Source organism: Empidonax traillii, unplaced genomic scaffold (assembly GCF_003031625.1).
Source record: "Empidonax traillii isolate 1590-97213 ecotype Southwest subspecies unplaced genomic scaffold, ASM303162v1 scaffold298:size702513, whole genome shotgun sequence".
NCBI classification, from domain to species: Eukaryota; Metazoa; Chordata; class Aves; order Passeriformes; family Tyrannidae; genus Empidonax; species Empidonax traillii.
The window spans coordinates 114,937-142,695 of NW_020955491.1; the positions used below are offsets into that span (position 1 = coordinate 114,937).

General features: G+C 40.0%; 1 protein-coding gene across 1 annotated transcript; it reads left to right on the plus strand.

The window, feature by feature from the left end:
- Window positions 1-487: 487 nt before the first annotated feature.
- ITM2B (integral membrane protein 2B) lies at window positions 488-27,759 on the plus strand. The gene is made up of 6 exons (XM_027890800.1): window positions 488-762; window positions 17,645-17,773; window positions 19,809-20,015; window positions 21,892-22,002; window positions 25,592-25,742; window positions 27,032-27,759. The coding sequence occupies exons 1-6, from the start codon at window positions 664-666 to the stop codon at window positions 27,118-27,120; spliced, it is 786 nt and encodes a 261-aa protein (XP_027746601.1). The 5' UTR covers window positions 488-663; the 3' UTR covers window positions 27,121-27,759.

Sequence of the window (27,759 nt, forward strand, 5' to 3'; positions counted from 1 at the left end):
ACTTCACTGGACTTCACCTCCACGCTGCCTGTGTAACATTTTGGGGACTTTCTTCCCGAACACAGGACACAAACACTTTAACAAAAATCAGATTAAAATGGCAACCAGAGAAACGCTGGCACTGCAGCGGGTGAAGCGAACTGCTTGTGCCACCCGTGCCCCCGGGAAGCGCAAGGCCAGCAGCGTGTGGGCCCGAGGCGAGCCGGCCCCCGGGCCTCGCAGAGGAGCCAGACGGGGCTGGGCGGCCGGACCCCCGCGGGGCTGCCCGCCGAGGCCAGAGCGATGCCTCCCGGGGCACGGCCAGGCACCGCTAAGCGGCGGCCCCGCTACCCTCGGCTGCCGACCGGGCAGCTGCAGAACAGACGGTCCCCACCACGACCCCATCGCCTCGCCGCACCGGGCCGGGCAGGGCAGGGCGGGGCGAGCAAAGGGCGAGGCCCCACTGCCACCACCTCCCTTTTTTCCGTCCGCCCCGTCAGGCACCGCCTCCTCTTCTCCCTCTCCTCCTCCACCTCCTCCGCTGCCTGACAAGAGGACGGGGGCGGCAGTCGCTGAGAGGCGGCAGCGGGGGGTCGGCGAGGCAGGAGACAGCCTGCGAGGCTCCGCCGGTGCGGGCTGCTTCTCGTCCTCTTTCTCCTGCGTGCGGAGCGCTGAGAACCGGCCATGGTGAAGGTGTCGTTCAACTCCGCGTTAGCGCAGAAGGAGGCGGCGAAGAAGGAGGAAGAGAACAGCCAGGTGCTGATCCTGCCGCCGGACACCAAGGTGAGGGCGGCGGGGGCACCGAGGCGCCGGGGCCGGCCCGGCTGCGGATGGTGCCAGGCGCGCTGCTCCGCTCGGCGGGGCCGCCCGGGGAGGGGAGCGCGGCGGGGACGATGCTGCTCTTTGTGCACCCCTTGCCCGCGGCGGTGAACCGCGGGCGGGCCGGCGGGGAAAGCTGCGCTGCGGTGCGCCCCGCTCGGCTCACGCTTCTAAAATGGCTGACAGGGAACGCGCTTTGCAGCTCCGCTTCTTCCGACTCCGGGGATCTCTGTGGTGGTTCTGGTTTAATTTTTTTTTTTTTTTTTTTGTTAGCTCCGACAGCTCATGGACCGCGGCCAACTCGGCTTTTAGGGCCAGCTGCCGGCCCGCACCCTCAGCCCCCCTCGCTGTGCTCGGGTCGGCGGTGGGAGCTGCTTTGCATGGAGAAGGCGCATCGTGCCTGTTCTTCCTACCGCGTGCGATCCCCCCTGGCCGCACGGCTCAGTCCGGCGGGCTGCGGGCTTGCTCCCAGACCCCAAAGGCTTCGGGGCGAGGGAGAGCTTGGCTAGGGTGAAGTTGGGGGTTTGGCCGTGCTTATGCCGCAGCGTGTTCGCAGAGCCTGGTGGTTGTGCGATACCGAGAACTTCGCCTCGGAACTTGGCGCTGGCTTAAATAAAGGAACAAAGAGCTGCCTCCCCCCCGCCCCAAAACAGCACCCAAACTCCAGGCGCTGCTGTCGCCTCCCCTCTGCAAACAGCAACAAAGCACAAAACAGCAGCGGCTCTTAAAGTTTTTGAAGTGCAAAACTGCTTAGGATATAAAGGGTTTTGGTTGCAATTTTTATGCTCCGGTAATCAAAACTACTCCTTAATTAGGAGTAGGGTACTTTGCTTTAAGCTCTGTGAAAAGTGAATGAAAACTTAAAACATGGCCAGTTGCACATAAACAGCATGTCTCGATGTTTTCATTTGCTTTCACAATTTCTTGTGCATCAGGCCTGTGAATTACCAGATTTGCTCTGCAAAAGCGACAGTGTTTGTTAATTTTCTAAATCTTCATGATGAACTTCTGCCTAGGAAGACAGTTTGTAGCATGAAGTTGTGCCCTCGTGCAGGTTTTGCTGTGACTTTGATGGGGCCAGGTTCTTCGCCTGCAGAATCCGTTGTCGTTTTAGGAACCACCAAGGTGTTTCTGGTGACATCTTCCTGGTACTGCTAGCAAGTGGTTAAATTTCACACTTCAGTTCACAACTGAACATACTGCACTTACAAATAAAACTCTGACCAAAGTATTTAAGTGAGACTTAATAAAACAGCGTGCCACAACAGATGAGACAGTATTGTTACTCAAATTGTCTGCAATTATGGGAAATCCGTTAAGTGCTTCCTATTCATAGCAGGAGTGCCATTCTCTAGCAAGTCATGGCTTCCCTGAGCCCAGATTGAGCTGTAGAGTTCCTGACCCCAGGTTTGGTGGTCAATTTAACACCAAGCATGTAAGGGAGAAACAAGCTACATGTTCCAGAACATGGGGTTTTCATACTATCTGGGAATCCAGACTTGCCCTGGATGATGTTTGTTTCCAGACAGCCTACCATATTGGGCTTGTTTTTCCTACTGCTAAGCAAACAAAATACATCTGGCTAATTGTACACTAGGGAACAAATCCTTCTGACCCTGTCCAGATACTGACGGAAGCATGTCATTTGAATATGATTTCCTTAACGCAGAGCTGTAAATCCTTGCAGCTGAGGATGAGGTACAGGATCTGCCTTAGCTTTGTCCAGGCCTCAGTACTGCTTTCCTTGTCTAGAAATGAGACTTGTAAATGTTGATTAACCAGGTCAAGAGGTGGTCTTGTCTCACAGTAGCTACTTAAAAGTTCTTGCACTGTTGTCAGGGGATGAATGTGCCTTAACAAAGCTTAAACCAGTCCTTAAATAGAATGCTAGGAGCAGATGAAAATTCGAAAAGCAGATGAATGCTCTTAAGGGACATCAAGTCTTTGACATTCTCCTTGACACATTTCTGTCTTTTCTCTGTAGGACTGCAGACCTGCACCTAATAGTTTGCAAAATTCTCTTGACTAGGGTTTGTTTTTTTGATTGCGTGTTTTGGAGCATAAGTAAAAGTATATCTGAGAACAGTAGTGTCATCTGTAGTTCAGTAAAAAATACTGTGCAATCCATGCAGGATTAACAATAGTGAAACAAATTATGTCATGTAGCTCTAGAGGTATGTGGTTCTTCAACGCTGGTAGTTTATTCTCAGATCTTAGGACAAAATAAAGGAACTGAGGGCCCTTGTAAAACTTGATACCTTTGAGGTAAGTGGAAGATATGCTCTTTGAACTTCGCCTTCTCTAAAACAATTGCATTAGAAACAGATCTTGCCCCTCCCGCTCCACAACTTCAGCTGCCTATGCAGTTCTTTGGAGGAAAGGGGAAAAATAAACCACATCTGACAGATGTATTATTCATATCACTTCATTGCTGGAAAAGTGAGGTTTGAAGGCAGTGTGGGAATGTATACTGGAAGAGAGAATTCTGGTAGATTGAAAAAGTCACATATCCAAGCCAGCATATGTTGGACGTTTGTTTTTCCCTCTGCTACATTGTTTCTCTAGGAAAATAGATAGATTTAGATTGCAACTGTAAACAGGAAAAGTATAACAACATTTTATGAAGTGTTCTTTTATGAAGAAAGTCCTGGGAGGCATTCTGGACTGAAGTAAAGGGAAAACCGTAAGAGTGGAAGAGGATCAGGAGAATTGTACATTCAGAGTTTTATTATCAAAAACCTATCAAAGATTTGAGCAAGAAGTATTAGTAAACCAGTTGATATTAGTGAAAACAGACAAGTGCTCTGAAATGTCCAGAAAATAAAAATTAATGGAATGAGTTTTTGAGCGAGTTCTTTGAACAGTCTTGTTCTGCTGCTTTTCCCAGCACTATGTCTTGAAGACTGCAATTCTGCAATCACAGAATTACTCTCAAATACATAATCTTCCAAGGACTTATCAAAGAGTGTTTGCAGACAAAATATGCTGACGATGTAGCATAGAAATACTCTGATCTTGCCAAAATTTGCTCAGTAACCTCTGATGCAGGTACCAATAGGAAATAAATTGGGGAAGGTAAGAGAAGATGCAAGAAGAGTAGGGAACGTGTCATGGGAATAACAGCTTAAAAGCTTTTGCAGAAGGCAATGATCTGGAGTATGTTACTTTAAAAGGAGTTTAAAAATCAAGTGTGCTAATCCTGTCTCTGCATAAATCATCAGTATTACATGGTGTGTTGTGAAAGCATCTCCATACTTACTGTAGGCAGCCATTAAAACTCTCTTACTGACTTCAGAATGGTAGTTCTATGCCACAGTTCTTGGCCAAAATACAGAATATTCTTAGTGAAGGTTCTCAGGCCACATTTAATTCTCCACTTTGCTCATTGTCTTTACAATAGGGTATTTTATGACCCAGTTTCCCAACAAACAAATAATGTGTGGTATTTTAACATTTCTCCCTACAATAGATCTTTGGAGAGCCAAAGATGGTTCTGAGCACAGTTGGAAGTCTTCAGACATTTTGCAGAGGCCATTCAATAGATTAGGCCCTCCCCAAAGATCTTTGAGCCCTCCACAGCTCTCAGGCTGTTGCTGCCTTCTGTCTTTGCAGTAGGTGGCAACATTTTGAAACTGTATTTTTTATCTGGGGGTGCTCAATGCAGTGCATCTTTACCACAGACAGCTTTGGGCAGGGGAGCTGTGGATTCACCCCTATGAATTGTAGCTGACCTTTGGATAACTGTATCTGCAGAGAGTTCGGTGTGAAAGCCTAAATATTAAGAATTTTAAAAGCAGCAACTTTTTGCGTTTATTCCTTCTGAGAACATTATTACTCCGACCTTTAAAATGAATCTCTTTTTTTCACTTTAGCCTAATCTTTCCTAAAGTGTACTAAAATAGGCATTTTTAACATAGAGGGAGGGGATCCACCTGGGAAATATGTTGAGCAACTAATAAGCACTATGTTGCTATGCAGAAACCCCCTTAGACTTTATGTTATTGGTGTTAGATGTTTCTGAAATAAGGATGTTAACAGTTTATATATATGTACTATGTAATATATTTATATGGTACAGATGTTAGTACACACACATAAATAAATAGTCATTTCCTTATTGGTTTGCTGTCAGAAAAGCATGTTTTCCCACTTTATGGGACATGTCTGTAGTTAGATGGTTAAGGGTTGGGGTTTTTTTTTGGGTTTTGTTTCTTTTTTTCTTGGAGGAGCTTCCTTATTCCCTTTATAGGCTTCCTCCAGACAAATTTTCTACAGGCCTTTCACCAGTCGCCACTGGGGAAAGAGCAGTCTTTGTATTTTCTTGTATTTTCTGTGATGCAACTAGGTCATTAAACCAACCAGCTTCTGCTATATGTCAGATCGTTGTGGATTAAGGCATGATTATTTAAAGGACAACCAGAGGTAAAAAATCCTAACAAACTGAATTCTTTCCCCATTCTCCTTCCAGACATTGCTAAGATTTTAATGGAAACCCAGCAAACCAGAGATGAAAAAACCTTCCAGTTTCAGGCACAAGGGTACCCAGGGTTCTGTTACTTCATTTGACTTTGTGCATACCTGCAAACATAAATTAGGATAAATTGAGTTTATTGAACAAAATTTGTGTTGTTAATGAGGAACACTTCATAAGAAAAGAAGCCTTGTGGCTGATGTCATTGCCTGCATCCTTTTACTTGGTGAATCTGTGCTACTGGTTAAGTAGTACAGCTTCCTGATAATAAGGTAACTGTGATCTTGAGACATTTGGCTCCTAAAGCTATTCCTTAGAGGTTGCCAGCTTTTGAGAGATACTAAAATACAAGATCTTTAAAAGTTTGTGGTGCTCCTCTGACAATCTCTTGCTATTTTTAAGTGTGTTGCAGGATTTGGAATTAGAAGCTAGAAAGTTCAAAAAGTGATCTGGAAGAGCTTGTGCCATTCCCATCCCCCCAGCAATGGAAATGAACCTGTGGGACAGAGGAGTTCTGTCAGTGCTCTGTATCTCACTTCCTTTTCTGTTTCTCATAACTTCCTGACCTGAATAACAAATACAAAGCCTTGGTTGGGAAATACAGCCATTTCCCAGTAGAATGATATTTAATGCCAGACCTTTGTGATAACTGCTGTGTCAGTTATTTGTATCATTTGCGCTTTTGGCTGACTGAGCAGGGCCTGATGGCTGTACCTTACAGCTCATGTGAATTCAGTGCAGGGATGACTACAGAGACAATGCAAATACTTTATGCAGTTCTGAATAGTTTCTCTTTCCAGATTAACAAAGTTTAACTTGGCTGAGGCCCATTGCCCTGAAAATGTATTTGGAGAAGTTAACATTGTCATGTGGAAAAGTCTGTAATTAGATGAAGCTTTATATAGTGCGATATTTAGAAAAACTGTCCTGTGCTGTAATCATATAGTGAATGCCATAAGCACTCCTCTTATGTTCATCCTGTTTTTCTGTATTGCAATACTCTTGTCTTTCTGATAAGCTCCAAGAAACTAGTTTGGATATTAACATTGTATAGTAGTGTGAAGAATACCCCTTAAGAGGCTGTTGGAACCCAAGTTCTATTCAGTGGGAAAGCTCAAATTAAATTAGTTAACTTCTGAAGATGTGGGTCAAAATGAAATGCTGAGCTTTACTGTGAAAAACATTTGAAAGAAGATTTTCTTGGCATCAACAGTATTTTCAAGGGAAATGGTTTAGACTCCTTCCATTATAATGAATATTTAATCCAAAATACGAACATCTATTTCAAGAAAGGTTTAATTTCCAAATATAGTGTATATATATTGTTTTCATGTTAAGTGTTTTAATGAAACATTTTCAGTTGCAAGTATAATCTAACAGTTTAGTTTTTATAGACTCAAATTATATTTTTTATTACTTGCATGTTTTTTCCCCCCCTTTTTTTTCTTATCAGCATTTTAGTAAATGTTGATGCTAAAGGTCTTTTGGGGACAGTATAAAAATGGTAAGCATACTTACCTCCAGTAATGTTTTCAGTTAATTCTTCTGCAGTTGCAGTTTTGGAATATTTGTCGGCATTATATGTATTTTCTCTCCAGTAGCCACTAGCTACAGGCACCAAATAGCTTACATACGAAGAAAATAGTCTTCTCTGTGACTCTCAGGAAATATTTTCAGAAGCAAATACTGCATTTTTAAGCCCTAGTAGTTTTAAAAGTTCTTTATTCTGTGCTTCCAAACACATTATGATATATTTAAAACATAACTACAGCTGGGATACGTAATTATGTGTTTTGTTAGCTGTTGCACAGATTCCTTTTTTTTCCCCCCGTTTTTTCTCCCCATCCCCCCCCTTATGCTATAATTGACAAAGGTTAGTGTTATCTGCTTTTACTCTCTTGATCTGCATGAATAATACAACATTATTTTCTTACTATTTATGTACTGCTTTTTATCCTCAGTGGAAATTACTTTGAATCTACAGATGAAAAGCATGCTAATTTATAAAACTCGGATATCTGTCCTAATTTTACAGATGTGGTAAACCAAAGGAATGAGATAATTAATAAGATTAAGCTCTGCAGTGAAGTCAGAAATGGTCTTGTGGCAGACATGACGTGGCCTAAGTAGGGTTTGGATGACAATAGACATACAGAGAAACCTAGGTCCTTTCTGAGGGATCCAAGTGTCATCTACAAGCAAAATTCCCCATCAAAAAATGGCAAAGTAATATTTGCCCAACAGTTACTATAGAGATTGTGAAAAAAAAATTGGTATCTTGTTTGTCCTTTCCATATAATAGTGTCAGTATGTGTATACAAATATTCTTATAAAGTTTATATATTATTAATTATGTAAATATATATATATATACACACACACATAAAAATAAAACCCACAGGCATTTTAAGAGTGGAGTTTCTTGAATGCAAATCCGGGGTAATTTGTGGTTGTCTTCTTCCTAGGGTTCAGCAAACAGTTGCTTTTGATGACAGCTTTCTGCTCCTTTGAGGGTAGAATGAGACAGTGGAATGACTGTGAAAAAAGAATATGCTGGGAAGATCATAACTGGGAGGTGTCCATGATCTCTGAGGTGGATCTCATATAGTTGCTGAATCACCAAGGCCTATTTGTTTATGTATTTATTTATTTTAAAAGATAAAGTCTACATAGAAATAGAAAACCCTTGCACTTAATACATTTGAAAATGCAGTACCCTGTGCAGGGTAGGAGGCCAAACAAAACTTGTAGAGATTGCTTTAGAGGATGATGAGTTGTCTTGCCTGAAATTTGAGTTTCGTGAAGTTCTCTTGGTGAGGTGTTTGAACAGTGGCCAGCGTCTGTGATTGTGCAGGGTGTGATGCAGCCAGGTGTTGGGCGCTGGAGTGTGTGCTCCACCTCAGGCTTTGAATAGTCTAATTGCAGTGAAGCCCTTTAGTTGGTTACAACAGTTTTTCCTAGAAAGAGGGCATAATCAAATATAAGCCTTTCAAGGTCAGCTCTTCTGTGCTGATACTCATAAGTGCTACAATTAAATGCTATTCGGTATTTGCATATAGAATGGTTTTCACTCGGAGAACCCTGCTTGCCGTACAGGTACTATGCACCTTAATTCACTAATATATGTATTAGCAGGGTGTATTTGTTTGAGGACGGGGCTCCCATTCAGAAAAACACCAACAGGGTACACTAATGGGCTCAACAAAATCTCTTGAGTTTCAGAAATAAGAAATGCAAATACAAAGTCCTCTACCTGGAGCAGACTCATTCTCTCCATCAGGACAGGCAGGGGATCACCTGGCTGGGAAGCTGCTCTGCATGAGAAAGACCCAGGGCTTCCGGTGGACCATCAGCTAGGCACAAGTCAGTGGCATCTTTGAGGGGTGAGAGCTTTCTGATCCAAATAAAGACAGTCACAAACTGGTGCAAGTCCAGGAGGGGCCACCATGATGGTCGGAGTCTGGAGCATATGCCCTGTGAGGAGCGGCCAAGGGAATGGGGCTTGTTCAACCTGGAGATGAAACTCTGCAGGGGGGATGTCACAGCAGACTCCCACCACTTGGGCAGGTGACTGAAAAAACAGTGGTCATAAATTGAAAAAGGAGAGCCTCTAATTGGTATAAGCACAATATTTTTCAGTCTGAGGAGAACTGAATGCTTCTGAGGAGGTTACTCAGAGAAGCTTTGAAGTGTCATCCTGATAGGTTTTCAATCTTGACTGGACAAGAGCTCTGAGCAACCTGGACAGCCTTCAGAATCCACCTTCATTTAGAGCAAAAGGCTGGACTACAGACCTCACAAGTCGTTTCAGTGATGCTGGATTCTACTTTTGAGAGAAACTGAGACACAGCATTTGTAACTTGCTTGAGATGACATACCATCTGTGGCTGAACTGGGAATAGAGTTATTAAATTCTGAGGCTCAGTGGCGCATATGTGCATGCTAATGAGATCTCTTGGGTGAAAGAGCCAATGCCGCTTGGGAAAATAGCCTTGAGAGAAATCTAGGTTAAATCCACATGGTGTTCTATCATACTGATGTCTGCGATTCAGGCAGTTGTAGGAAAAAAGCAGAGAAATTTCAGATAAAAGAAGTGAGCAGGATAAGGAAGAGACAGGAACTAGAACAATCAAGGTCAAAGAGATAATTTAGTATTGATCCATTTTAAGTGAAATAGGAGCCTTCTAAGTTCCTGTTTTCAAACATTGATCTAATTCAGGATAAAGATGAGAGAAATACTGCATTAAAGTTATAGATTGATTTAGTGTAGTTTTTATAAGAACAGGAAAATGTAAGTCAGTTGTAAGTCAAAGAATGCAAGTGGGGAAAGAGTTGTTTTTTGCGATGTTTAAAAATGAAGTGTTTCTCAAAATTATACAGTTTAATGAAATGCTGTGTTTGACATGCTGTAACTGTAAAGGGTGTAGCATTTTTGTTTTCTGAAAGCAAAATGTGTTCTGAAAAATGTCCCATATGACCTCTTTGGTTTGAGGATTTTGTTTAAAATAAATAGACATCCCTCAGGCACCTCTTGCCAGATATGTAAACAAGCTTTCACCTGCATGTTTTGGTCTAGGACTTGCAAACTTGCACCAGAACACTTATCTTTTTTTTAAATACTTGAGAAAAATAAGTGTTGAATGCAGAACAAATTTCCAGCACCTTACTTGATGAAAATGTATAGATAAATTCAGCAACATTATTATATCATATAAATAAATGTGACTTCCACCACCTCTTCACTAGCCAAGCTTATGAAAACTCTTTGTATTCAGTACAGGACAGTGGCAATTATGGATTTCTCTGATGGTCGGTGGCACAAGAACTTTTGTGTTCAGCATCCAGACATTTAAAGACAAGACATTTTCCAAATGTAGGTTTTGTTGAAGTTTTCATGTGGGCGATGGGGAAATGGCAGAAGAATGATAAAACCCCAAAGCAAAGAAAATTAAGGATGTGTGGAGCTTTATTGCTTGTCTAGCAGAGACCCAGTCCTGGAGGGTATTTTTTCTGTAACGAAGCCAGTGGTTAGGGTTATTTATTAATCCTTACCCTGTATGGTGTTAGTGTTACTTAAAAACTGTAGATGTGTGTCACAGAATGGCTGGCATTGGAAGAGGCCTCTGGAGGTCACCTGCCTCCCCCCGCCTCACCCCCAGCTCTAGCAGGGCCACCTGGAGCTGGTTCCTTGGGACCATGGGACCATCTTCGGTCACCTTCTGAATAGCTCCAAGGATGAAGACTCCACAACCTCCCTGGGGGAGCTGTGCCAGCATTTGGTAACACTCACAGTAAAAAAAGTGTTTCCTCGTGTTCAGAAGGAGTGTAAGGGGGTATTAAAATCCTGTTGTACTAATCTCTGTACAGAAAGAAAAAAGAGGGCAGTCCTTACCCCTGAGCATTTACAGTAAAGAGGCACAGGAATGCTGGCTGGTGTGGCAGGTCAAAGTACAGAGCACTTCTGTGGCCACAGCCCAGCTCCTCTTCACCAGAGCATAGCACACTGATGTGGTGAAAGGTTTATTTGGTGGCAGTGATGAAAGGAGGAAAGGGAAACAAGGTGTGCCCAGTTAGTCAGCACATGGCAGAGACTGGAGAACTCTGCTTTGGGGTGGCGAAAGATAGAGGGGGGCATAGACACAGGACAAGGAGGAAGTTATAGGAAGACTTGAAACCACTGGGTTTGGTGGCAAGAGAAGGAAGTTAGTGGATCTTGGAACTGGACAGAGAAGAGGAACAATCTGGGGGAACACAGTTTGAAGAAAACAGTAAAATACATTGTGTGTGGTTATTTGTACAGTTGTTGTGGACAGCTTGGTTTGAGGATATAGCCAAAAGTTGTGCATGTGCACAAACAAAGACTTTGCCTGGTCTACAGAGACAGAACTTTGAGGCCATTTAAGCGTGTCTGGGTGTGTCACACACGCTCTGCCTTCCTTCCCCTCCCCCTGCCACTTTCTAGTCTGTGTAAGACCAAAGCTAACAACGACTACTCCTAACGCTACTCCAAAGTTTAACCAAAGCAGCAGTCTAAATAGTTACAGGCCTCTTCCTTCTTTACCCATCCTTTTTAATTGTTGGCTCCCATCGACTTTTGCAGTCTCTTTTCTCAGAAATGAAGGCAGTATTTAGGTAAATCAGGATTACTCATGTCAGTTAGTTACAGGATTACTCTTCAGGACATGTTTTTTGGTTTTCCCTCTATCACATAGCTGTAGGTGAACTGCTGATTCACGTCCTTTACATTCACTTTACAGTTGTAATTTTCCTTTACTTCCTGCAGAGAAATTAAACTTTTCATTTTCTATGATGTTTCTCTCTAGTTTTATTTCCTGCTGCCCTTCTCTTGTCTGCATTCCAATTTTTGTTCTGTCTTCACCTCTGTCTTTCCCAATACATGCACCTGCAGCTCCTTTCCTACCCATCAGCGCTGATTCCCTTTCTAAGATGATTTTGAGCTGGCTGCTTATACTAATGTTTTTATTCTGTTATGATGTTTGAACTATGAAATGAGTCATTTGATAGATACCTCATTTTTCATAAAACTCCCCCATCATTTGATGAAAGGTAGCATTCAAGTAATATGAAAATGACTTTGGATTTTGAACTTGGTAAAGCTCTTAAAATGTATTTTCTTCTCACTTCTGGATTTCCCAATGCTGTTAACAGATTTTGTATTCACAATATTATTTCAAAGACCATATACAGATATTAGAAATACAGAAGGAGGAGTTTAATAATACAAACTGCCCAATAGGTAATTCTGATTAATCTCCTTGTTTTTTCAGGCTACGTGACTACAACAAACAGCAGTAGAACTAGGTTCTGGTTTTCATGCTATTCTTCAGGCAGAGAGCCTTTGGCCAGATGGACAAGTCCCTGTCCATTGTGACAGAAGAGGAACTGGCAGTGCTGCCACAGAAGGGTTGCAGTGTTCAGATATCAACTGCACGTAAACAACCATAGCTTGTTTGTCGGATAAGCGAGAAATCTCTGAACCATCTATTGTATATAGAGTGTTTTTTTCCAAATGGCAAGTTAAAAGATCATTGTACTTAAAATTTAAATTTTATTTTATTAGTAAGCATAAAATTACTGCTTGAGAGGCAGATCAGTACTATGGCCTTCCAGATTTGCAGCATCTGCCAAGTGAGGAGTCTTGCAAAAGCCTTCCCTAATTTCCCATCTGCAACAAGTAATAAATAGAATACCAGGCTTGGAGCAGTCTTCATTCAGGCAGGAATGCCATTGAAGGAATGCAGAGCTCTTCCATAATTTAGTTCATTTTAAATGGACTGTCTTTTCTACAGATGTCAGATTTACAAGTCAGAGCAGGTGAGCCTGACCAACAGAATTCAGTTTATACAGCCATTGGTCAGTATTTTTTTTCAAGACTTTTTAGCCTCTCATTAAAAAACACTTTTAGGAAGAGTCATCATTAACTTCCCTTCTTCCTGTTCCACTAATTAAAGCTGCAGTTGGTCAATATTTGGATTTAGGAATCTCAGTCTGCTCCACTGTATTCTGTCCATCCATGTGAACTAAGTGGCACACAAAGGACCTCAAAAGAAAACTGTTCTGAACAGCTTCCAGCCAGTTTTACCCACATTAACTGTAAGCTCTTATATGTGTGTTTATATATATATATATATACACACACATATATATATATATTAGATGTTATTCTCACCTGCATAATTATGGACATTTTGTGTATTATGCTGTAGACATTTTTAGTAATATTTGTAATACTCAGTAATACTCTGCATCTGGTTTCTCTGTGAATCAAAGACTGTGTGTTTGTTCTCAAAGACATTTCCCCCTCCCAAAATTATTTTTATCTATCATATCTATTTTTAAATTTGGGACATTATCTTTTGAGTAGCTGTTTAGCAGTCATTCAGTATTCTGGACTTCCCACAGCATATTATCCATCATATCTGGTTTAGGTGGATTATTAGCTAACTGATTTATAATTGTTTTTTTTTTTTTTTTATCATATCATTGATGTGTCCTTAATTTCTGCAAAGGCATAAGGTCTGATAATCTCACTCATTTTAATATGAGCTAGACATATGTCTTGTAAGTTTTACTTTACTGCTTTACTTTTATAATGTTAAAGCAATTATATTCCACTATGTACAAAAAGCCACAAGGGGAAAATCTAAGTAATTACCAAGTCTAATTATACATATTTGTGGCTCAGTATTGGAGCTTCTTAGAATAAATTTGTCATACTACCCCAAACATGAATTTGGTCATTCTGAAATTCAGGAATTATTTAAAGGAAAAAAAAAGTAGCATTAAAATTGAACTGAAAAGAGCAAGAGCATATATGGCTAGTAGCCATTAATAACTGCAAATGTTTGCATGTTTAAACGGGTATTAACTTTTTTTCTTTTAACCTACTGCAGAACAGTTAGTGCTAATTATCTTAAAGATGTTCTTGTGAAGAACTCTCTGTAGTTGAGTGGTGCTTTGGTAAATAGTTTGTGGTATCATCTGTCCATCTGCAAAGTGTTTCATGGTTTCAGTAACAAGACAGCAGCTCTGCATTACCTGCTGTGGTCATTGATGAAGGGATCTGTACTGAAAGCTGCAGTAACTTCCCTGTGAGGACTCTAGATATAAATCTTGTGAGTCTCAAATAATACAGAATTTAATGCTTCTGATTTTCTATCTGCAGGAAAATTGTTCCTGCAAGAGCTTGAAGCTACTGAGTTTGGGAAGTTCTGAACTATTTAATTTTAACACTGTAGTATTTAATGTTCAAGTGGCAGAGAGATGCTTCTGTTTCCTCTCTTGTCCATGGGAAATAGGCTAATCAAATGTTTTCCAATTAGAACAATCAGCTCATCAAGGGAAACAAGCGAGTTTTGGGCTTGCATCCAGTTCCTCCTAAGGCGTTTTGCATCGGAAAAGATGAGTTCTGTGGCATCATCTTAAGGCTGAGGATTCACGAGAGAGTTGAAAGTACCCAGGGCAGGGATAAAGCAGAAGAGGGGAAAGAAAAGGACCGTAACAGTAATGATTAATTATTGCTGCTTACAAAAGTAGAGAGGCATATTTTTAGAGGTCAGTCTTCACCTCAAGTACATGAGGCTTCCTTTTCTCAGATACCTCTGTCAGTGGAAAGCTGTCCTAGAGAAAAATTAGTCAGTGAGGCTGCAATCTCACATTGTGCTCTGGCAGTTGTAACCATGTGGGGAGAAGTGCTAATTCAGCAATGTCCCTCCAACTGGGAATCTGCTTTCACTTAATGTGTTTTCCTTTGGAACATGAGTTACCTGGAAGGAGGGTGAGCATCTATTGCACTTTGTTCTCTTGCAGTGCAGAGGGTCAGATTTATATAGCAAGGGACAAATTATTCTTTTGGGTCAATACAGTCCAAACTAAGCTGTCACAGCAACAATACAAAAGCTTAGAGAGCTTAGCCACAGTGCAGCTACTAATATGAGTATAATTTAGCTTCAGTAAGTTATTTATAATATTTTAATTTAAGCTGGTTTTAAACTGCTTGATAATATACTTAGTTTTCAGCTTAGGAAATCAATCCTGTGTTCTCTTTCAGTAGCATAAAATGTTTTCAGTGTTGTCAGTCTCAGGTTTTCTCTGTAATCAGGTGCTGTGCTTTTATGCATTCTCCTAAGCAAGAGCCTAAACTGGGCTTGAACTCTTGCTCTAAATTCCGTGGGCTGTTTTCAGTAGGCTGGAGACAAATCAATGCAATAGGCAAGTACAAATACAAAATAGATTGACGTGCCACCACTAGGGATTCTTTCAGAAATAATAATGATAACATTTAACTGCTGGTAAAGGATAAGAGAGTTGTATTAAACCTGTTGTTTACACCTGTCATCTTACATATCAAAGCAAAATTATTTACGATGGAATAGTAAAAAGCTTGTCCTTAAGGTTTCTTCTAGCTTGGTGAAATGTAAAAGTTACCTTGTTTTGTCTGATTATTCTTTTTGCCTCTGTAAAATTAATCTAGCATTAATCCCCATTTCCAGGTAGGTGCTCACACTGCTTATGCCTTCTGCACCATTTCCCAAATGCATGTTTGTTAGTGTTTCTGAACTTAAAAAATAATGTAAAAATGGAAAATTATTCCACTAGTGGATAATTCTGCTTGGAGATAAAAAAGGTGTGTAGGATAAAAGCAGTACTGAGAAAGAAGAAAGATTCTCTTTATATTAAGTTTTAGGGAATATTTTGACATTGTATCCCAGAGTCAGTTTGCTATCCCATTTTCTGACATTACCTTACAGTGGTTTAAATGACAGCTATTTTAAAAAGTTTCAACAAGGTGTCCTTTAAGCCTTGAAATATCTAGGGAAATAGTTACCTAATGATACAGGGCAACATAAAAATCCTTGGTTTACCTGATTTAGATTTATAATTGAGATGATTTATGGAAGAACCCACAGTGACTCTCAACCTGACCTGAGAGTTAATTAGATTAGCATGGGTATTATGTCCTGTTCTCAGTCTTTGCAAGCAACCAGGTTAAAAATCAGGCAGCTAGAAATCCTGTAATTTTTACACTCAATTCTTTAAGTAATTAGTAATGTAAAAACTATAAAGAGTCCTTACATGTCCTTACATTCTGCTTTTTCAGTCAAGAGCAAATGTTTTCTTACCAATCTCACTTTGTCTTGTAATGTATCCCAGAAATGTTGGTTGGAAGTGGCCTCTGGAAGTCATCGGCTTTGGCCTCCCTTTAGAAACAGGATGGTTGCCAACGCAGGATTAACCATGGCTTTCTATAGTTGAGTCCTGAAAACCTCCAAAGATGGAGATTTCGCAATCTGATTTATTGCAGTAGTTAGCAAGGTAATGTAAAACAAAATCTGAGAAATATCTTCAGTTTGACTCCAGATATTTCTGAATCAGATTTTGGCAGCCATTGCCTGGCAAAGAAGCTGCATTGCCACTTTGGTATGAAAGATAATTGCAGTGTACTGTAAAGGTGGGTTTCACATCACTTAATTTTAGCTGCATATGAATTAGGTACCTAATTTGTTAACCAAGGAATTTCCCTCTATAATCAGTGGAAAGGAAGTAAGTCCCTCCAAAATGCCACTTCTCTCTAAGATGGCTGGGATGAGTCTTTCCAAGGAAGTGCCACTTTCTCCCGTCATTTACAGGAAGGGTCCTCTCTGCATTAGGTGTCCCCAGATAAGGGGAATTACTTTTTAACTGGACAAAGACAGCATGGGGACTACAGCCACAGCTTTGTTCACGTGCAAAATCATTTATGTTTAGCAAATACTGCAAAAAAACCAAAACCATGAAGCACAACACTGACTAACAACCATAGCTATCAAAGCCTTCTCAAGCTCATACTCTTCCTCAGTTTTCTGGTTTGGTGGTTTTTATTCTTTCAGTTTTAATGATTTTGCCCTTGATCATCATTCTGTGCTGTTGTTTTTTTGGTTGCAAAGATGTAATTAATTTCTTTGTATTTATTTGAATTCAGATATTTTCATGGCTTGGAACAGGGTGAATCAAAGTTGGTTTTTTTTTTTTTTTCATTTGGGTGTGAGTTATGCAGACACTTGGAGGAGAAAAGAACATTGTAATGTGGCTGATAGAGGAAAGATTTTGCAAGCAGCAGTGTATTGCTTAGGATGCCTGTGGGGACTGCATGGTTATGCAAACTAGTGCCCCAAAGGGGAAACGTCCTGTCATTCCTTTAGTATTACACAAACAGCAGATAGAGGCATGGCAAATGCTGTCTTAGAGCAGAAAGCTTCCTTAACAACAGCTTACAAAGCATGTTGTTTTTATTCCCATTTTTACCATTCTGACAGCCGAGCTGTGATAAAGCCTCTTTCGACCCGGTGGAACAATCTAGGAAAGGATATATTCTGCTGCTTTCATATTTTGTTCATTCTTGAAGTTAATTTAAATTGTGTATACTGAGGTAAAAAAGAATCTGACCTTTCTGAATTGACTTCCTCACTCTGCTGTTGTTGCGTGGAGGTTGCCTGAGAATGATATTTTTCTGTCTGCAATCTGTGAAGTAGCTCGCTCTCTGTGTGTTATTAGGTATCTCGGGAGATTTTATTACATTTTTATCTTTAGTCTGCTGATTTAGTCGGTGACAATGGCATTAAAAGTGACTGATAGTACAAGTTTTACTAAACCTCAACTTAAATAGACCTGTTCTAAACAATAAATAAATAAACAATAAATAAATAAACAATAAATAAATAAATAAACAATACAATAAATTTCCAAACAATTTTGATAAAGTGCATACAGCCTTTTCTGGTGGATGCAGTGTTTGTACTTACTGGGCCTAAAGTATCTGCTCTCATACCTGTCTTGGGAACAGTGTGTTCAAGGTCACTCTCTGATGCCTTGCAGGACCCTGAGGATGCCGTGCCTGTTGGGCAGAGGAGGGCCTGGTGCTGGTGTATGTGCTTTGGATTGGCCTTTATGCTGGCTGGTGTGATCCTGGGTGGTGCCTATCTGTACAAATATTTTGCATTCCAGGTAAGTCACATACTTGTAATGAGAGGGTTGTGTTAGTGTTTTTATCTGTGGGAAGTGGAGTAACAGACTGTTTTTCTGCATTACATTTAGAAGAGGAGCAGAAACTAAACTAAAGGAACAAAATCTTTTTCTCTTTCCAAAACTTCAGCTTTTCTAAAGGCCAGTGGTAAGGCCTGCTCTGAAGTTACAGATCAGCAGAGGAGGACAGAAGTGAAGCTGACAAATAAAAGGGAGCAGCACTTTGAAAACCTTACTTTGCAGAGAAAAGATTGTTATCTAAATAGAACTTGAGTTTATGAACCCCAGTGGTGTCCCAGATTTTCATCTGCTCTCATTCCTCTTTTGCAGTGCCAAATGCTGGAGGTGGATTAACCCCTTGAAAGCCTCTTTGTTTGATCCCAGGTTTCCTAACACATGTGGTACTGCTAATGCACAGGGAAGGGACTGCTTGTCAAAGCAACACAGTGACTCTTCTCTTTCCTAGCCTCCACAGGGAAAAGAAATATGGGCCCTGCAGGGGACTTGGGAATAGCACAGTCACCGTGGTTTAAACATGCTCTGTCAAGTTGAATCCATGCTGACAAGATTAGATCTCTAACAAAATGTATTTTCAGTCTTTTAACAAATGGCACTGCTGCAAGAGAAGCCCTGTGAAGGCAGTGGTGCCAGGGAAATGGAGCATTTACCTGAAACATGGGAGATCTGATTTAAACATTGTCTCCCTTGCAGGCAGTTGTCACTGGGCAGTGCTGGATGTGCTGGGCTGTTGCCCAAGTGGTGTGAGCACACCCTCCCTGCTTTAGAAACTGCTGGGGTTGCAAGATCACAGAGTCAGAAAGGGAGAGTGTAAGCAAAACATGAATCCCTCTAGGCCACTGGTAGTGCACATAATTATAAGGTAGAAATTCTTGTTCTTGTCCCTGATACCAGGATTGTTGTTTTTTCCCCATTTTAGTAGCTGCTAATGTGGAAGGCAAAGTGATTAAACTTGAGAAATTCTAGCTGACTTTGCAGTTTATAGTCTCTTTGGCTATCACATTAAACAAATTTACAGGGGAGCAGTGGTGCTGCAAATGATGCTTAAACAGAATAGTGTATCTTGGTGGATTAAGAAGCCGAGTAGCTGAAAGCCCGCTGTATTTCTAATGCACTTGGCTGCTCCACCTTTCACACGCCAGTAAAGTGAAATTGAAAGTGCTATTTAATTCAAACCTGTGGTACTTGTCTGTGAGTCAGATCTGGGTTGAAGGAAGCATTCAGGAATTGAGCTAACCTTGCACTGAAGACATGTTTTTAATGCAAAACTTCAAAATGATGGCATGTGCGTATGCATAAGTTGCATATTTCTAAAACTATCTGGCCTATAATTTTGGTATATGACTTCCTCTGACTCAGGACTTTATGATACACTTCACTTAGACAACTTACCATGTGTACTGTGACAGAAGGACACAAACTAGTTGTTTTAATTTCTTTTTATTACTGTTTTGTCTTTTAAAACTGTTAAAAATTATTTTGGAAACTGACTTCCAAAGCTTTTGAAGTCTTGTAAAACTAAGCAATTTCACAGTATAACTGAAGTTAGAAGAAAAGTCTTGAAGTCATCTGGATCAACCCTCTGCTGCAAGCAGGACTAAAGAGTTAGACTTGCTTTTTAAAGGTGATTCGGATGACCAGTTCTAAATTGTAATTTTGACTACAGTTAGATCATAATTTAATAATACACATATAGATATAGGAACTTCACTATCTTTCTAAAAATACATGTAAGACTAGATTTTAAGAATGTGCTTATGGGATCCTGTTTTCCTTGAATTCAAGGGAAGAACTCCCTCTGAGTTGAGTACAATCAAAGTTTTAGCCATGGTCCTGTTGTAGATAGCAACTGGCTCCTACTTTGGTGTACAAATCAAATTAAAGGGAAAAAATTTCACCTACCCTGACAAGTTTTTCTTCTTTGCAGTGCTTTGAGTATATTAGTTTTAATCTTCTAGGTTACTAATGTTTTTGTTGCTGGGTTGTTAACTATTTTTAGCAGGGTGGTGTGTATTTCTGTGGAATAAAGTACATTGAAGATGGTTTAAGTTTACCTGAGGCTGGGGCACAGGCTCAGAGTGCTCGCTACCACACGATTGAGCAAAACATTCAGATCCTGGAGGAAGAAGATGTTGAGTTTATCAGTGTGCCAGTCCCTGAATTTGCCGACAGTGATCCTGCTGATATAGTCCATGACTTCCACCGGGTAAGAAACATTTCTGAAGAAGTTTTAAAGCATTTAAAACTTGAAAAATTTTCCCCCTCAGTCATCCTGATAAGTGTACTCCCTCATTATTGTGGTTGGGGAAAGTGAAGGGTGGAGGAGGCGGCAGAAATGTTTTGATCAGCATCAGGCTGCAAGCAATTATTAACTGGGCATACAAAGTACAGCATTATACAGTCCTTGTGAAGAAGTATGTAAACCATCATTTGTTTTTAGAATGGGAAAAATCTTAGACCTGTTTCCTTTCTTTAGTATGAGGAAGTAAATATACTTCTTGCTTGGCGAAGTTCAAGCACCCCCAGAGGTGCTCTCTTAACGTGGCTCAAACCCCCAAAGCAGCAGCAGAAAGGGAAGGAAATGACAAGTTGACTGACCATGGAAAAGAGCTCATTTTCCAGATGCCATAGGAAGCTTAGCCAAAGTTTAATTTCTTTGTGCACCCCGGGCTACTATGATTTCTAGAGGCACTGAACTAGGGCATGAGAGCACTTCTAGCTGTTTCTTCCTTTTTTGAAGGAATAACCTTGATTGATAGGAATCATGGTAATAAATTTTTGTTAAGGCAGTTGACAGGCCTATGGCTCTTAGTATTAACAGCAGCTGTGAAACAATTAGAAGCCCTCCTTTTCTGTATCCTTGTGATTGGAGCTGATATATGGCAATGAAATGTACACCTGGTTTTCAGGAAGCTAAATTTCTGTGAACATTTGAAGACTTTGCTGAACAGCTTTTTTAGCAAGGCTGAAAAAGAAGAATAGGGAAGTGTCCTATTTTTTTTTTTTTAATGCAAACTTCAGAGTTTAAAGTTTTTCAGGCAAAACAAGTGCTATCTATCAAATATTCATAACCAGATTTAGAGGAAAACATTGCTTGCTCGAGCTATGTAATTTAAAAGTATTTCTGAATACATTTAGGGAGCATCTGTTAAGAGTTAGAACAAAGACTCTAAAGAGGAAAAACTAGAAGATGGAAAAAAAAGTGCAGCATCCAAGAAGTGAGAAAGAACAATATAATACTAGAAATTTACTTTTTGATTCAGTAAGATAAAGGCTTTGCCGTTAGGGTCATTTGCCACAGGTACAACACTTGCTTCCATGTAATGAGATTAGTTGTACTGATGATTGCTGTCCTGTGCTATTTTGACTTTTGGGCTCTTGGTGCTCAGTATTTTATATACATCCCCAGCCTCAGAGCTTTCAGCAGCCAGAAATAATGTCTTCTTCAGCAAGAACAGGTGCAGTGAAACACTGCTCAGTGAACAGAGCTACAGGATTCATCAGGATAATTCCCTCAGCTTTTTATCAAATAATGGGAAATAGTGCAGTTCAGGTACTATATAAAGATAACAGTTGAACTACGAATAATTATTAACTCTTCAAGTCAGAAGTATTTTTGAAAATAAAAGGACTTTTGTTACGTTATCTGCAATGGTATTTCTTTCCTTCTGTGTTTTATTCACACTGTCAGCATTTCCCCTTTAGAGTATAACAAAATATAAAAGCAGAGAGATTAGAGCAAGGCTTTTGCCCTGTTGTTTCAAAATGCAGGCACTAGCAATAAATACTGAACTTATTTCTGTAACAGTTCAGATACACTTTTGTAGTTTCATTGCTGTAGTGCATTTGAGCTACTCATCACCTGCTGTCTTGCCCAAATCCCTGTGGTAGATACGAACTCTCATCAAGGTTGTGTTACTTCTGCATTTACCAACCCTCAGATTGGAGTTGTTGTACAGACTTTACAGTGAACAAAACAATAATTTGAAGAACTGCATAAGGCAATAGCATTTCAGCAAGATCTGTATGTCTCTCTTTCAATGTTCTTGTTGTTTTGATTAAAATAAATATTTTCTCAACAGAGACTCACTGCCTATCTTGACCTTAGCCTGGATAAGTGCTATGTGATTCCTCTGAACACTTCAGTTGTTATGCCACCAAAAAATTTCCTGGAGCTGCTCATCAATATCAAGGTACGATTAAGTAACAAGTAATTTGTTCTTAAGACAGGAAAAAAGCAGATGTTTTCCTTTTTATTTTTTGCTTCTGCAGAACTCTGGCATTTGCACAAGGTGCATGTGTTAGAAAGTTAACTGATCACTAGAGATCCTTGCTAAGAGAAAAAGAGTCTCTAACCTACTTAGTTAATGATCTACAATCATGAAGGAATTATTAATTCAGAGGAAGGCAAACAAATGTGATTTTATTATTTGATGCTGTAAATTTGGCTAACAAAATTGTGTAAATATGGGATACCTGGATTATTTTGTAGTAGTCTGTGTGTTTTTTAATTTACAATCCATTGTGACTAAAATTTCCACAGAGCATGGATGTGCTGGACTAAGCCTGGTTAGATGAGAGGAATGCAGCAGATGACCGGGAAGTCCTTTTAACATGGGCCTTGTTTAAAGAACTGGTCCCTAGGGTTGGTCCCTACTTTGATCCAGTGGCTTGAGGGTGATGTACGTGAGGCATATTGGATCTCTTCTGCGTGCTTAAGGAAATTGGATGTGGCACTTAGGTGTGATGGAAATTCATGATGCTTCCAGCAGCCTTAAGATGGACCTTCCTGTTTGCAGGGAGGTTTTATAGGAGTGATCAGGATGTGAGTTGTATGATTAGCAAGGCCAGTTTAAGCAAGAGGCCAGATTCCTGGTCCTGTGAGCACCAGACGTTGAGAATCAAGATTTGTTGTCCTTAAAAACAAAGACCGTGGAAAAGACTGAGATGCCACAATTGCTGAACAACCAAACATGGGTTTTCAGTGTAATGTTGTGGGAGCTCCTAAATGCTTCCTGGCAGGGTTTGATAATTGAACACTACTGCTGGACTTATTGTGCTGCTGCCGCCTCACTTGTCACCATCAAAGGAACACACCGTTCCGTTAGTCGTGGTAACTGGGTGAAATGCAATGGCCTGTGAAATTAGGGAGGCCAAAGCAGATAATCTAATGGGGTTTCTCACTTACTTAATATGAATCTTTCTTTGTTTTTTAAACTTTGACATATGTATGCTTTTAATGCAAATTTAAATAGTATTTACCTTAGTTTTGAGCATTCTGGTTTCTTCACAGAACAGCAAAACAGTCCAGATGGGGAAGAGAGCTGATTAACTTGTGCCTTAAGATTTGAGGAGAGTGTTTCAAATTTTATTTTACTGGGCTTTTTAAATTAAGAACTGTTACATCATCTCTGGGTTTGCATCTTTCAAAAAAGGCTTTGGAATTAGGACTCCAGAACCATTTTAGCCATTTCTGAGTGGTTTGTATATATAAATAAATTCCGTATGAAAAATTACTTCACAAGTAGGTCCTCCGCTGCTTTTTAGCTGCCTATTTTGAGACTGGTTCTTTAACCACACTTTCATTTCCTGTACGTAAGGAGATGTGGTGTCTGTAAAACTCAGTGACCCTGCATTTTTTTTTAACTTTCTGTTAGTTTCCTAGTTTGTCATTAATACCAAATCAAATATTCTTGGTTTACAAGTAAGAGGATAACCAGGCATTATGCATTTAACTGAAAATCTGCGCAAAGGCAAACTGTTTTGATCAGTGTCCCCAACAATGAGTGCCCTAATTTTATGAGACATCTGTTTAATTTTCATTGTATTAACAAAAAGCTGTGGGCATTTGATGTCACAGAAAATCAGGTTAAATGTTTTGTAACTGAAATTTGGAAAACTATGCTGCCAAGAGAGTAAAAACTGTCCTGCAGTCACACTGGTTGCACCAGGAAAAAATGTATGAAATTGATGTGCTAGTTTCATTAAAATGAGCTGTGACTACATGCAAAGGGCATTTTATGAAAATGAAGGTTGTCTGGGCTGGTTTGTTTTTTAAGAAAAGCTGTAATTTTAGCTTTGAGAGCCACATTTCTATATATTGATACAGTTTGCTTGAATGTGCAGACATGAAAGGCCTCCTTTCTTTCAGAAATGAGACTGAAACCCAGGTATATTTGCTCACCCACCTCGTTCCTGTTGTTGAGCCAACTGGCTAATTTTAACTGCACACGATGCACAGGATGTCTCAAAGATGACGATATTTGCGGCTGTGCTGGATCCCAGTGTTGGATAATTGCTTCTGTGGAAGCTGGGCAGAGGAGATTCCTGCACTGAGCTCCCTCTCCTCCTGGACTGGGATGTGCTTGGGGTAGTCCTGTGATTTGGAGGGCATGAGCCCAGGAGTGTCCCTCCCGGCTGCCCCCCAAGTTCTCAGCACTGCTGCGTACTCTGCCAGTGCCCTGTGCTGCTGCTTTGCTCTGGAGCTCCCTCAGGGCTCTCTCCTGAAATTCAGGAGACCAGGAATTATGATACAGGAATTTACAGTGATTTAATTATTGAAAAATAATGAGTGGGATAATTTGGAAGAATGATGTTTTCTAAGCTCTTCTTTAAAGAAAAAAAATTGCTGTTGTTTTCCTCATAATGTGTGCTGAAGAAAATATTTGTGATTTAGAGCTAATTTTATGCAGTCCTTTATTTACTAAGGAGAATAGCATTTAATCAGCTTCTCAACATGTTGCTGGGGCTGACAAGATAGTCTTGTTTTGCAATGGAAATTTCAAGTTGTTTATTGTCAATAAAACAGTAATACAGCCATCTTTCGCCACAGAAGCTGAATATGTTTTCACAATAAGCAATCATTCTATTTTTAGAAATCAAGGAACACCTTCTCTACTACTCTAAATTAGAACCACTCTAACAGAATTTCTTTAATGAAATAATATTTTTAAATATTGATGATTATTTACCAGTGGTAGTATTAAGAAACTGGTTGGTAGCTAAGTCTCTGCCTCTTCAGCCATGTACAGTGAGGTGTGCACAGAGCAGGATTCCTCCATCATTTCATCTGTGGCAAAATAACACTGAAGGGATTAGAAAAGGCTTGGGAAGCCTTTGCATGTTTTCATGGCTCTTCCCTTTTCTAGTGTATTGCCATGAAACACCTGATGTACCACCATGGCTTTCTAATACCTTTCCATATAAACGATTGTGGGAGTCACCATAATAACTTACCTTGCTAGATGGCCTTGCCTAGGGTTTGTCTTGAGAATTGTGACCCATTCTGTGAATAAGTTCAAGGCTTCCCAACCCCATGGACTGCAGCTGGAGTATACTGCAGCTGGCCTGCTTCATCAGCAAGAGTCTCTCCATGTAGATCACGCTTGTGCCGGCTCCTGCCTGAGAGTCATTCCTACTGAGATCTATTGGGCCGTTACTCATTAAGTGAAAACTTTGAATGATAAGTGCAGGACTGATTTGTGACAATGGGCACACCTGGAAAAAAATCTGCTGAAGGCTGATGTCACTGTGGCAGGAGGGCGGTGGATGTATGCATCAGTGGAAGTTTTGTGACTTTTTTGAATATAATCATTATGTATTTCTGTAGTGTAATGAAGCTTGCACATTTAGAATAAAATCACATGGATAATAGGTCTTTTGAAAGAATTCAAAGAAGATATGTCACAGCCACGTTAAAGAAAAACATTACAAAGTGTGTCTTGTGCACTTAGACCATGAAGAGATGGATTTTGACAGGGCTGTTATATTTTTGTTCAACAGGCTGGAACATACTTGCCCCAGTCCTATTTGATTCATGAGCAGATGATCGTTACTGATCGCATTGAAAATGTGGATCAGCTGGGATTCTTTATTTACCGCCTCTGCCGTGGCAAGGAAACCTATAAACTACAGCGCAAAGAAGCCATGAAAGGTAAGTGTTCCTCCTGCAGTCTTGTGTGTTGGCAAAACGTTCAGTGATGCCTGAGTTCAGTAAGTAGGCTTGACTTTGTTGAAAGGAGTGACTGTAATTAAAGCAAGGGTTGCTTACTGCAGTAGTTGCTCTGTGGGACTAAGTACAGCTGATATTTTCTTGTGTAGGTATGGAAATTAGTCACTTCATTGTGCAAAAGTGCTCAAGGCTCCAGTGAGCCTGGAGTGCCAAAATGTGTGTGTGCACGCACAGGCTTGTTTTCTGGAGTTCAGCCTTTCATTCATGCTCTTCTTTAATCTTGTATCTTGACCCACCCCCACCCAAAATCAAAGAAAGACCTCTAATATGTGAGAAGCTATAGTCTTGTAGTCCAAGTACAGAATGGCAAGTTCTTCCTGTCATTAAAAATTGTTCTATGGTTTCCTGTTTGCATCCGTGAAATGTGAATAAGAGTTGTCTTCACAGGAAAATTGTAGTGGTTGGTACTTCTTAATGGAAAATGTTTGAAAAACGTTATTTGGAAGGGTCTTAACAAGCTATTAAATATTGCCTTAAAAGTAACATTTAAATGTTACTCAGATTTGCTTTTTGGTGTTTTTTTCTGCTATTTGGTTGTTTAGGGTTTTTTTTTGGTTGCTGTTGTTGTTTAGTGCGTATGTGGTGGGCAAGTGTAAACCAAAGCAGTTTGATTGCTTTAGTCATATTGTTGGACCTGACTGCTTCGGAAAACAAGAAGAAGAAATAACATTTTTTGAAAAAATTTAGAAAAAACGTTTGAAAATTAAAAGGTCTTAATAGCAAAACCTCAGTATGTTTATCCTGTAGTAATAAATGATGAGCATAGGTTGACAGCATTGGTGTGTCTAAAATTTAGTTAAATTCTATCTTTGTCCAATTCCAAAATAATGTTTAAATACTACAAGTCCACTCTTTTTTGCTTATAGCTGTTTATTCCATTTCTGTTCCCTCTCTCACATTCTCACAAGCATTTTTACGGACACAAAGAGAGGGAGATTGGGAACTGATCTGAGTTAAAAACTAGCCAGGGTAGGATTCGGGCAGGCTGGGTACTGCACTTTGGTTCACCATACTTTCAGAATCGTTGCCTGCTTATTGATTCTCTACATCTGAATGTGTGCCTGTGTGTGTTTCCTCTGAGGGGTGGGTCGAAAGGGCGTAGTTCTGATTTCTGGTGACATCTTATCGTAGCAAATGTTAAACTATCATGTCTCTGATGTACCTCACCCCCTCTTGTGTTTACCCTCTGTTGTTCTTTACTAATACAACAGGGATTCAGAAGCGTGAAGCCGCCAATTGCCGAAAGATCCGACACTTTGAGAACAGGTTTGCTATGGAAACGCTCATCTGTGAACAGTAATGAGGAATATTACTGTTACAGGAGACTTAAAAATTACAGTATGACCCCACCCTTTGTATTGTGTGCAGTGATTATTTTTTAAAATCTTCTTTTATGTAAGTAGTGGACAGGGCTTTCTTGCTGAACACCTTCCATACTTTTCATCTCATGATACATGTAAAATCAATATGTTTTAGTTTTTTCCTTATTTTCAGGTGTGGTGTTCTTCTTATATTTGAATAGCAATTGTATAAAGACTTAGTTGCTAGTGCATTTCACGTGATGAATCTTGAATACTAGGAAGAAGAGGAAGTCTTTGAAATATCCACCAATTTTTAAATAAGTAAAATTGAAAAGAATTATTAATGTACAAATGGACTGCAAGAGCTACTTCTAACTGTAATATTACCTGCTATATAGTTTGTTACAGCATATAGACAAACCTGTATTTGACTCTCCCTAACCAAGTGCAATTTGTTTTGTTTTTAAAATATTGTCATATTTACCTTTTTAGATTGATTTCTGACTTGATGTTTCAAAATGGCAAGTGTTTGCTGTAACAATCTTTTAGAAAATTAAGAAGTAACTTATGTTACTAACTTGTATATAATCCATGTATGTGCAATGGAAAATAAACCTTATAAACCTGTTTGTCTAAAA

What these genes read in the sequence shown, in the direction of transcription:
- ITM2B (XM_027890800.1), top strand. Translation starts at nt 664, where the DNA reads ATGGTGAAGGTGTCGTTCAACTCCGCGTTAGCGCAGAAGGAGGCGGCG. An exon ending in TAGTCCATGACTTCCACCGG is followed by an intron (nt 20,016 to 21,891) that starts GTAAGAAACATT and finishes TTTTCTCAACAG; the next exon opens with AGACTCACTGCCTATCTTGA. An exon ending in AGCTGCTCATCAATATCAAG is followed by an intron (nt 22,003 to 25,591) that starts GTACGATTAAGT and finishes TTTGTTCAACAG; the next exon opens with GCTGGAACATACTTGCCCCA.